The 11810-nt window shown below is 39.7% G+C and overlaps 1 protein-coding gene across 4 annotated transcripts; it reads left to right on the top strand.

The window, feature by feature from the left end:
- The first annotated feature begins 39 nt into the window (after nucleotides 1-39).
- Nucleotides 40-10715, top strand: cxxc1a (CXXC finger protein 1a). 4 transcript variants are annotated; one of them, XR_010916405.1, is made up of 14 exons: nucleotides 40-776; nucleotides 1623-1801; nucleotides 1886-1986; nucleotides 2414-2562; nucleotides 3415-3570; nucleotides 3946-4131; nucleotides 4210-4311; nucleotides 4566-4783; nucleotides 5305-5512; nucleotides 6454-6564; nucleotides 6998-7047; nucleotides 7139-7235; nucleotides 8163-8239; nucleotides 9013-9150. XR_010916405.1 is itself a non-coding variant. In XM_067527672.1 (14 exons), the coding sequence occupies exons 1-14, from the start codon at nucleotides 774-776 to the stop codon at nucleotides 9392-9394; spliced, it is 1857 nt and encodes a 618-aa protein (XP_067383773.1). In that variant the 5' UTR covers nucleotides 40-773; the 3' UTR covers nucleotides 9395-10715. The 4 variants fall into 4 exon arrangements, 3 of the variants coding, with proteins under 3 accessions (XP_067383773.1, XP_067383772.1, XP_067383774.1); XM_067527672.1 differs by lacking the exon at nucleotides 8163-8239 and adding an exon at nucleotides 9248-10715 and having other exon boundaries at nucleotides 4569-4783; nucleotides 9013-9165; XM_067527671.1 differs by lacking the exon at nucleotides 8163-8239 and adding an exon at nucleotides 9248-10715 and having other exon boundaries at nucleotides 9013-9165.
- The last annotated feature ends 1095 nt before the right edge of the window (nucleotides 10716-11810 follow it).

The following is an 11810-nucleotide window of genomic DNA, read 5'->3' as shown; positions in this document are numbered from 1 at the left end:
TGAAGACAACAGGCACGTGTCCCGTAAGGACAGGTGCTTACTGTTTGTCCAACATGACAACGTGTCTCTGATGTTACTTCACGTGCACGTTCATACACAGTGCCTCCTCGGTTGTTTGCTGTGTTTTGCTTCTTTTCAGACTTTTCTATTGTCACGAGTGTATTTTGATTATTGTTCTGCATTAACAACAAGTTTGTCCTTCTGTAAGTGGTTTCAGACGCGCTCACTGCCTGATGGATTTGTCTCCTCTTCTCTTCCATTTCCATTTCCATTTAGTCATTTAGCAGACGCTTTTATCCAAAGCAACTTCCAAGTGAGGTACAAGGCAGAAAAAATCAAAGTCTAGGAGAAAACATCAAAGCAAAGTCTCCTCAGAAAAGCGTTTACATTTCATGAGATGCAAGTGCAAGACAGAGCAGAAAGGAACGGTTTTTGTTTTTTGCTTTTTAGGTAGAATAGATTTAAGTGCAACACACACATTGATTGATTTTCATTGTCAGACCACACCTGTGCTCAGGTAAGGCGCAGCCTGTACAGGGGTGTGTTTCAGCCTTCGGCCTGCAGGCGTCGCTGTAGCAGCGGCTCCTCTCTAGCTGCTGCTTTGTCCCCACGAAGAAGAAGAAAAAAAATCTCCAGAAGCACAAACGGAAACAAAGAGATTTCTGCAGATTTTGTTAAAATGAAAAACTAGAGGGAATGTGAACGGAGTTCTGCTGAGGACAGAGCCGGAGGCCCGATTCTTCTTCTGCATTTGAAGCAGAAACAGCTGCTTCATGGTGAGTGCAGGTGATGGTGCACAGACAGATGTTCAGGCAGATGGAGGAGAATAACGGAGCGGCTCCGTCTGTTGTCCTGCAGCATCAACCACGGATGTAAGAAGTCGTGATTTAAAGGACAGACGTCAGAAAGTGTTGTCTTAGTTTTTCTGCTTTTACCAATGCTGCTTGCAATGCTTCATTTATCGTCTGTTGATTTTTAAAACAAAAATATGAAATCGTCCTTTCTGTGTTTTCTCATAAGGAATAAAGATTCCCCTTAATGTGCAAACTCTCTGCAGTCTCCATGGTAACCTAGTCCAGGTGTGACAACTGATATTTAACCCAGACCTGGTCTGATATTATTTAATAATTTGTTAATTTAGTCCAGGTTTCACAGTTTTTGATCTGGTGTGATGTGGTCTGCTCAGAGACATGTTGCTTTCACTAATAGAATAAAGAGTTTAAAGTGTCCATGTTAATCTAGACCAGGTTCACCTGGAGCCTCATTAACGAAAACAGAACATGACATCAGAATTGAAATAAAGATGGTTTGTGAAATGTTTTTAAGGCAGGAAATAATCCTGAAAATGTTTTTTTTTTTAATCATTAAATCAATTGAATATTTTCACTAATGTGTTTGTGTGTCAGCAGCATGTTACAGTTTCAGTTTTCTTCATTACTGTCAGTGTTTGCTGTGTGACTTGTTGATTATTAACAGTAAGTCCACAGCAACTACCGACAATGTGTAATTTGTATTAAAATATTAAAATGATTCAGATGTAAAATTGAGCTGTGTAGGGACCACAGTCTGATACTCCATCAGACATCAGCGGTGGACCAGATTTATTTTCATGTTTGTTTCAGTCTGACGAGGTAACAGGAGCAGAACGATGCCTGGAGGAGAAAGAGCAGTCAGGAGGAGAAGGAGGAGGAGAGGGAGATGAAGGCAAGGGTGAAGCAGAAGGAGGAGATGTTACCATGGAAACCCCCAACGCTCCTGTTTACTGCATCTGCAGGAAGCCAGACATCAACTGTTTCATGATGTAAATAAACCTCACCTGGGTCTGTAGCTGTTTCTCTGTCTGTCTCTAACTTCCTGTATAATCCTGTAACTATTTGTCTTTCAGAGGGTGCGACAGCTGCACCGAGTGGTTTCATGGAAACTGTATTGGAGTTTCTGAAAAAGCAGCTAAATCCATCAGAGTTTGGTACTGTCCATCCTGCAGAGGTCAGTCTCCTACAACATCAGCATCTGTCGGAAATCCAAAGTCTGATGTTCTCAATGTATACACTCTTCCTGCTGCAGTGTTTTAGAAACCGGACTCTTTGTGATTCTGGTCTGATTTATGGACAAACTGAAACTAAGAAGGACCATAAAACATAAAATTAAAAAAAAAAAAAAAAACGCTGTCAGTTAATTGGATGTTCATTCTGCTTTGTATCTCTAGCTACTAAATGTCCAGTTTGTCTACATTTAGTGGCAAAAAATATAGGTTAATACTGTAAATGTTCACAGCTAGAGAATTTTTCTTGATCACATGATTTATCAAACACAGCTTTATTTTAGCTGTTGGTAGGTAATCTGTTAGCAGTGAGGTAATTATGTTTTATTTGATAGCAGGTGGTCTGTTAGCAGTGTGTTGTGTCGTCTACAGATAGAGATGTATCCCTGGAGATAAAGTACCGTCTGAAGAAAACCAAGGACAAGGAGGAGAAAGAGACAGAGCCAGAAAGAGATGACAAGCCTGATGGAGATGGGAGCTCCACCCCCCAGCCGAGGACCGACAGGAGGCGGGGCTCTCAGGTAGGAGGCGGGGCTCATTCATTTTTTATTTGTAGATAAATAGACTTAGACTTTGGACACAACAGAAACATATTGCTGCCCATTTTTTCACATGACAAGGTTAGAGTTCGGTATACAGTTTTTATCCTTCGTCGACAGTAATAATTGACAGCAAATAAATTCTAAAAAGTTAGCATTAAAAAATGTATCAATAATACTAAGCACACTTAAGATGCTATGTGTTATGTAGGTGCCTTTTCAGAAGTTTATCATTGACGTGGCTTTTGGAAGAAACTGTTTGTAAACCTGGATGACCTTCCACTTATACTTCTAAACCACTTGCCAGATGGCAGTTAAGGGAAACAGCTTATTGCCTGGCCAGTATGCACTTTTGGACTAGGTCCTCGACCATCAGGACCCAGTAATCTTAGTTGTGGTCCTCATTACCTGGTGTAGGGTCTTTTATGCACCAACTTGCAGTAGTCAAACCACAGTGAAGTGCAGCTAGTTAGGACAGTATTTACAGTAGCACAATTGAAACAGCGTCTTCAGCCTCAGGCACAACCTGTCTCCCATTTTTCATGCTGCCCTTTCATCCATCCCGAGGAAGGTTAAGGTTTAGGGAGTTCGGGCCATAATTGTTACATCTTGATGACTCCACCCTGTTCCCACCTCCCACCTTAACATGCCTATTTAGGTCAGGGTGGAACAAAGGCTACTCTGGAGGATATAACTGGGTTCCCTAGCTACTTTATTAAGTCTAACCAAGAAAAAAAGGTCAGGTTGACATGATTTAATCTTCAGATAACCAAACCTGAATAAATGAGAATCTTTACTGACACATATTTTTAACCCTAGTTCTCTGTGTTTCAGATTAAGCGCTCAGCTAGGATGTGTGGAGAGTGCGACGCCTGTCTAAGGACAGAGGACTGCGCTCAGTGCGACTTCTGTAAAGACATGAAGAAGTTTGGAGGACCCAACAAAATCAGACAGAAGTGTCGACTCAGGCAGTGTGAGGTCCGAGCCCGGGTGAGTGACTCACAGGCAAACATCTCAATACTGAGGTTATTTTTCCAATTTGTACAGCTGCTAATGAATGCACCACTCCTAGTAAACTATTAAAAAATGTGGGGTCCACGTGTGTTTGTGTGTGTTGTGTGTCTACTGTCCAAATTCAAAATATAACAAAACGTAAAACACCTACGTTATTATTATTGATTCATCTGATCATTCATTGTTCAGAAAATAATGAAAATGCCTTTGGTCCTCTGTCATGTATCCTGTTTCATTCAACTGAAACCTCAAAGTGTAATAATAAATTTTTTATTAATAATAACAATATATCTGACCAGATCATTATAATTCCACTAATGATCTTGTTAATGAATAATTTATATTGAGCAGAAGATGCTTCGTGTCCGAGACGAGGAGCTTAGTCGGGGCTGTGGCAAGGGGCGGGGGCCACCGAGGAAAGGCGTGGGGCATCAGACTGAGGAGGAGGAGGAGGAGGATGAAGAGGAGGAGGAAGCTTTCAGTGAGAGCGAGTTGGAGCTGTACGAGCAGTACAAAGCTGCTGGATACAGAGACCTGGTGAGTGTGTCAGTGTTTCTGACCAATCAGCTCTCAGAACAACCGCTTCCTGTGGCGTGATAAGTCTTTTTGTTGCAGGTGTGGCACAGTGAGGAAGAGGATGGTCAGTCAGACCCTCTGAGGAAGAAAGCAGTGAAAGTGAAACATGTGAAGAGACGAGAGAAGAAGATAGAGAAAAAGGTGAGGACGGTTTAACTCAGAAGACTGTATCAGCTCCTAGCTCCTTTATGATGGGAGTGTTAATTTTAAAGGCACAAAATGACCACAAACCATTGACAATAAAACAGAAACAGAAAGGACATAAATAGATAAGTACTCATTTGTATGGGACTACAGGAGGGGTAGGGGCCATTTATCTGTCCCCTGGGCACAGAGTGACATTATGTCATATAATGTGCTGATGATGTCTCTAACTCACCTGTCTTGTCCTGAAGAAGTCTGTGTCTGCTCCTAAAGAAGAGGTGAAGCCTCGGCGTCACAAAGCAAAGCAGCGCCACAGGGAGCGTATACGGCACAGCGAACGAGCGGGAGACATCGGGGTTAAAGAATTGGCTGGGGCCCTGAGGCAGTGTCTGGGTCCTGGATGTGTTGAACCAGCAAGGACCAACTCCAAATACTGCTCTGAGGACTGTGGCATGAAGCTGGCAGCCAAGTGAGTCTCAGGTTAAAGCTGTGTCCAAAGATGTGTCATTGGGTTCACACAGACCTGAGACATTCAGAGGGTGACAGCACACAGGGCTCAGTAACACTGAGATAGAGTGAAAACAAGGAAACCTAACCACAGGTGTTTTTAATGCTGATTGATAAATTGTTATTTCACACTAATTGCAAAATGAACATGTGCAGTAAACACAGCATTTACACTCTTTACAAATCTATGGAGTTCTTTGGGGCTCTACTGGGCCAGAATTGCAAAAAATTATTTTATTTCAAAACATTATTGGCAAAGGAACAGATAAGTGAGTGTACAGTCAGTGTATTTTCTGTGTCTGATGATTTATAGTTATGTTTTTATGCTAACAATAGCATTTTTTTCATAAGGCTCTTTACAGGAAACTCTAACAATAAAACTCTAAAAAACAACCTAATTTAGATTTGAGAAAAAGCCAGGAAAATATAAGCAATTTAAAAAAACTAAATCTGTCCATCTGCATCTGTGTCTCTGTCTCTCAGTCGTATCTATGAGATCCTGCCTCAGAGGATCCAGCAGTGGCAGCAGAGTCCATGCGTTGCAGAGGAGATAGGTAGGAGACAACTGGAGCGAATCAGAAAGGAACAGCAGTCAGCGAGACTACGGCTCACAATGATGGAAAAACGTTTCCATGAGCTGGAAGGCATCATCGCCAATGCCAAACTGCAGCAGGTCCAACACCATGAGGAGGTAAGAGACACACAGAGACAAGAACAGTTGCAAAACGAGACAAACCAGGTTGTCAATGGAAGGTAAACAATTTAACAAACTGAATTAGATCAACACCTTCTGGCTTGTCCCTTCAGGGGTCACCACAGCAGAAAGTGATCCACACATCGATTTGGCATGAGTTTTAAAGGAGGGTGACCTTCCTGCCACAACTCTCCCATTTTATCCCGGCTCTGGGCAGGGCCACATCTGGTGGGGTGGGATTTACATTCAGTCATTTAGCAGAAGCTTTTATCCTAAGTGACCAGCGAGGCACAAGGCAGCAAAAATCTAAGTCAAGGAGAAAACATCAGAGCAAAGTGTTGTCAGAAAAAGTGTGTACGCTCCATAGGATTTGAGCCAGCGGCCTTCTGCATTCCAACCCAATGCTCTACCACTGAACCACCAGGCCCCCCATTTTAACTAACTGAATTATTTGTGAAAACCTGTATAGGAGAGAGTTTGTGATTCAAAGTTAGTGTTGCAGAGGTTTTTCCACCTCACATATGCAAAAAATTATATTTTTTGCTGAGGTTTTCCACCTCAGTGTCTGTTTATAGGTGTTGGGATTATTGCTGCATAGTATGTAAAACCAAATGTTTTCTATATAGCAGGAAATCAGATATATCTAAGAGGCTGAAAACAGCAACTCTTTTAACATTATTTCAATGAATAATCAATATTAGATTATTTTGCTTATTAACTGATCAACTTCTTGTTTCAGCATTAGAGGATATCCTTTCTCTGACAGAAAAACAGAAATCATCTGCAAATACAATATTATCATTAAACACTCAGAAGATCATTGTTGTTAATTAGGAACAAAATGGGACCTACAATTGACCCAGAACTACTCCACATTTAACAGATTCGATTTGTTATACAGAGATAACTTGTTGAATGTCTTGTCTTTTTCTCTGCAGGTGACTGAAGGTGATGGTGATGACACAGACCTTCAGATCTTCTGTGTTTCTTGCAGTCATCCCATTAACCCAAAGGTGGCACTGAGACACATGGAGAGATGCTATGCTAAGGTCAGTTTATTCATCAAGTGTGTCCACCAGATTAGAGCCAGTCATTCGAGGTTAGTTCAGGATCGAGGTCAATGGTCAGCGACTGTTGGACCACAACAGAAGTGGCCCGAGGGCTGAGCCTTGGGAAAGTCACTCTCTTGTTTGTTCACTTAGAGTAGATCCAGTCTTTCAGACAAATTTCAAGCTAGTTTACCTTAGTGCTAGAAAATCCAGACAAGCGTAAACCAGTGTTTGTAGGTAAAACGTTGATGGTGAAAGGTCCTGAAAACCACCTGAACAGAATATGTAGAACAAAAAAGATGATTTCTTTGCTTCTGCTGTATCGATTTTTATCTTTCTTTTGTGAAATTCTTCATGAGACGGACGATGTTGCAGAAATATGACACTAAATCTGTGGAGAACTGTTCTAATCAGACCTGTCTCTGTCCAACAGTATGAGAGTCAGACATCATTTGGTTCCATGTACCCGACTCGGATTGAGGGGTAAGGTCACTGTCTGTCGGCTGCTCCTTTCACCTGTTTGATGCAGCAGAGTGACGCCTGTCTGTCTCTCCTGTCCTTATCTGTCTGTCAGAGCCACCAGGTTGTTCTGTGATGTGTATAACCCTCAGAGTAAGACATACTGCAAGCGGCTGCAGGTTTTATGTCCTGAGCACTCCAGAGATCCAAAGGTATGTGTCCATTTAAATAAAACCATTTAGGCTTCCAATGAAATAAATTCAGTTTTTTTAGATGCTTATATTCTACCAAATTTTTAATGAGCACAGTGGAACTGTTTTCAGAACAAAAGAAAAAATACTTTACATGTGATGTTTTATTTGATTTATTGTTATATAATACATACCAATGTTAAATGTATTATTTAAAGAAATTTTTTCTTTTTTCCAAATTTCAAATGTTGCCTATCTTTAAATAACAGGAAATGTTAGCTAAAATGTATTAGTTATATTAAAAAATATAAACTGTTTACATCTTTTAAAATAAAAATGTTAATTACATATTTGCCATATTTGCCATTGATTCACTCAAACCTATAGCCTGAAAAGGAGCTAAATGGTCAATAACATTAATAAAGTTTTACTTTAATACTTTAGGGGCAGCTAAGTACTTTACCTTACTTTATTTGTTTATTTGAATAGGTACAATAGACATTAATCAGCATTTCTGTAAATATGCCAGTTTTAGCTGTTTAGCTAATTTGCAAATGTAGTCCATTAGCAAGGTGTGAAATGCCAAGTAAAACACAAAAATGACACAAAATAAAACAAAACATAACAAGACACAAATTAACAAGCACTTAACAGTATTAGTACAAACAGCACAGTAAAAGCCACCCCAGACAAATTACTGCAAATACAAATTACGCAAGCATATACAGGATAAGCGTTAACATAAAGAGTCATATTTGCAGACCCGATTATCTTTTAACCATGTTTGAAGTGTATATTTAAAGGATCTATATCTATCCAAAGTTCGAATGTTTGATGGTATGGTATTGTATTACAGCAATTTTGAAGCTATTTAGATACCTGCTCCGACGATTTAGAGAGTTTTCCTGCTACTTTTAATTTGTCTTTGCCGTGTGTGTATATGTGCAGATCACTTAAGTAAAGACTAAAAAGAAGAGGACACAAAATTGATCCCTGTGGCACAGCCATTTCGTATTTGGGAAAGGGTAAAAATATGTTATTTACTCTGACTGACTACCCTACCCTACCTAGTTCTACCCTCAAGATATGATCTGATCCATTTAGAGGCAATATGAGAAAAATTAAATGTAGCTGAGTGCTTAGAGGTACTGCCTCACAGCTAGAAGGTCCCCGGTTTGAATCCACCTGCTGGCTGCAGCCTTTCTGTGTGGAGTTTGCATGTTCATCCCGTGCTTGCTTAGGTTTCCTCCCACAGTCCAAGGACATGCATGTTAGGTTAATTGGTGCCTCTAAATTGTCTGTAGGTGTGAATGTTGGTGTGTACGGTTGTCTGTCTGTGTATGTCTATCTGTGTTGGCCCTGAGTGAAGTGAAGAAGTGTCCAGGGTGTACCCCGCTTTTCGGCTAGGCTTCAGCCCCACATGGCCCTGGATACAGATAATGGATCGACGTACATAGTTTAATATATATTGTCTGAATAAGAACATCATTGATATTATAAAATAGTTTTATTTAAAGGATAATTTCTCTCACATTTTTGTCAAAGACAATAAGGTCACCAGTTTTGGAATGAAGAAAGTTTGGACAATATGATTGATTTAGAAAATGACAGAAATTACCATTTAACAAAATCTAATACCTTTTATATTTTTGAATACACTATTTTAAAAAATCTAGTTGGTTTTCTGTTTAGTTTGTCACACAATTCTCTTTAATTAAAAACCATCCACTGAGCAACAGAAGGTCAATACGCCCTGACATCAACGTCATGTTCAGTTTGTTTACTTCTCCACCCTCAGGTCCCAGCAGATGAGGTCTGTGGTTGTCCTCTGGTTAAAGATGTCTTCGAGCCAACCGGAGAGTTCTGTAGGGTTTCCAAGAGGAAGTGCAACAAACATTACTGCTGGGAGAAACTTCGCCGAGCAGAGGTCGACTTGGAGAGAGTCCGAGTGGTAACTGACCAAACTTTATATGTATCTGCTGCCATTAAACTCACAGTGCTACAGCTGACCCGGTGTCCTCTGTCTCCATCAGTGGTACAAACTGGATGAGCTATTTGAGCAGGAAAGGAACCTGAGGACGGCCATGACCAACCGGGCCGGGTTACTGGCTCTGATGCTGCACCAGACCATCCAGCACGACCCCATCACCACAGACCTGCGCTCCGCCAAGGAGAGGTAGAAGTGTGGAGACAGATGAGAGAAGGCAAATAGAAGGAGAGAGATGGGTCGACACAGACGGGAGGAGTCTTTGAGGAGATACAAAAAGGAGACTTTACCTATTTTCTATAGCTGTGGTTTGAAGAAGGTTCTCGTGTGGTTTATAGATAAAATTAAAAATCTTCTGAAGATGTTTTCTGAACTAAATATTTTTCAGCAGATAGACATTTTGATGTAGTGAAAACAGAGGGCAGTATAACACTATCCACACTAACATTCTCCTAGAACCACAGGAAATAAGATGGACATTAGTTAAGTTGCCCTTTAAATTTGATAATTTTTAAACGTATGAAGATTTCAGTGTCAAACCACAAGTTCACAGAACAAAGACACATCATATTCACCAAAACTATCTTATCTCAAAATGACAAGATTTCACATTGTCATAAATACACACAGACATCAGTACTGCAGGATCAATATTTGTAACTCATTTAAATTTGAGTGAAATCATGAAATAAACATAAAAATAAAAAGTTTGTAAGTACAAGATAAAACTTTTTATAAGAATATTATTGTGTAGTCATTCTGTAGTAAACCTCTTTAGAAATCTAATTATTACATTTATTTTTAATAATGTCAATATGAGGACTGAATCTTATTAGGAGAAAAATGTGCAGTCATTGTAAGATCAACAAAATAATGGTTTAATTCTTAAATTAGCATCTGACCTTCACAACACACACAACATTTGGTGAATGCTGTGTCTGTTAACACAGAGTCTGATCCAACTGCAGCCCACAGTCTTTATACCTGAAGAAACATTTATAGTCAGTAAGCTCATATGATAATGATTATTTTGTATGATCACCCACAATCCTCATCACTGCATCAGTGTTTTGCTACCATCCTCAAAGAGAAAACTTTTCTCAGTTTCTTGTTTTAACCATATATTCTTCATGTTACTATGACTAGGAATTATTTTGTAGAGCTTACCTTATTATAAACAGAAAAGTTATTTTAATTGATACTTTGGTTTTGTGAAGTGACAAATGAGTTTGTTTTATGGCTTAACATGATATTATGATTGAGGATCTCTGATGGTGCTCTTCTGAAAAACACTACATTACCAACAATTCTCCACACACTGCTATTAGGGATCAAACACTATCATTGTCCAGGACAGATGGAACTAATAACAGGGACACACAAATTTTAATTTCTCCACATTGTATTCCACATTCAGTGGTGTTTATGTCAATGTTGTTTTTTATCTGTACTGTTGTTTGTCTGGTGGATTTTGTATTATTTTATCATGTTGTATTAAAACTGATGGTAAATGGTCTACTTTTCCATTGGTAACCACAGCGCTTTACAGTGCTTCTCTTTTACCCATTCACACTCAGAATCACACACTCATACACCAATGGGGGAGCTGCTATGCTGGCCAACACTCACCAGGAGCAACTAAGTTGGGGTTCAGTGTCTTGCTCAAGGACACTTCGACACGTGACCCGAGCAGCTGGCGATCGCACCAACAACTGCAGGATTGGTGGACGACCGCTCTACCTTCCTGCGCCACAGTCGCTTCACAAATTCTTCATTAAAGATGATGATGTTTTATGGTGTCTGTTGCTTTGTACAGTTTCACCGCAGAGTTGTAAGTAAGATGAGTTCATATCAGTCAGTTCTCCAGGTTAAAAGTCACAGCAGGAAAAGAAAAGGAGTGAGGAGGAGGATAAAGATGTGACTAAAACACAAAGGCAGAGCATTAACATTGTTACAGTAGGAATGTGTTACCGATTCAGTGTCTTATTCATCTCACTAAATAAGAACAAAATCACCCACCACTGAACACCATCATTACTTCTCCTGTTGCTCCAAGAGGAGCAGAAGAAGTGAAGAAGTGATGATTTAACTGGGGAATTGGACCTGTCTGCATGTATGTATGTATATATGTATATATGTGTATATTTTACTTATACATATATATTCTTTTTAGATTTATTTTCTTTCGCTACGTCACCGGACCGCGCCTCCTCCTCCCTGCACCCTGACGGTAGACGTTGGTTTCCAAGATTTGGTAGTACAGAAGTCATTGCAGATTTTGATAATGAAGTTGATACTCTAGATCACCAATTTCTTATGATTTCTACTCTTAAGCGTTTTGGGAGGATTTTCAAGACCGGCTGTAATACAAAATGTAACTACTTGCTCCTTTACAGAAAGGAATTTCATTTTTAGCATAATTTAATAAACGAGAGAAGTTATTGTAGAACCTTGTGGAAAGCCTAAATACACAGTCTCATAGTAAGATTTTAACATTTTATTTGAATGCCGGTATATGTTATAGTTTTAAACAAATCTTTATTTTTAACAAACAGTTACTATGTTTACCAATATAATGGTACTTCTCCCAAGTCTTAGGAACTAACGCC

This window comes from Channa argus, chromosome 13 (assembly GCF_033026475.1).
Source record: "Channa argus isolate prfri chromosome 13, Channa argus male v1.0, whole genome shotgun sequence".
NCBI classification, from domain to species: domain Eukaryota; kingdom Metazoa; phylum Chordata; class Actinopteri; order Anabantiformes; family Channidae; genus Channa; species Channa argus.
The sequence above is the reverse complement of the archived record's forward strand: the minus strand, read 5'-3'. Positions and strand labels throughout refer to the sequence as shown.

Coding starts and splice junctions, on each gene's coding strand:
- cxxc1a (XM_067527671.1), top strand. Junction 1,987..2,413: donor GTACTGTCCATCCTGCAGAG/GTCAGTCTCCTA, acceptor TGTCGTCTACAG/ATAGAGATGTATCCCTGGAG. Junction 2,563..3,414: donor ACAGGAGGCGGGGCTCTCAG/GTAGGAGGCGGG, acceptor TCTGTGTTTCAG/ATTAAGCGCTCAGCTAGGAT.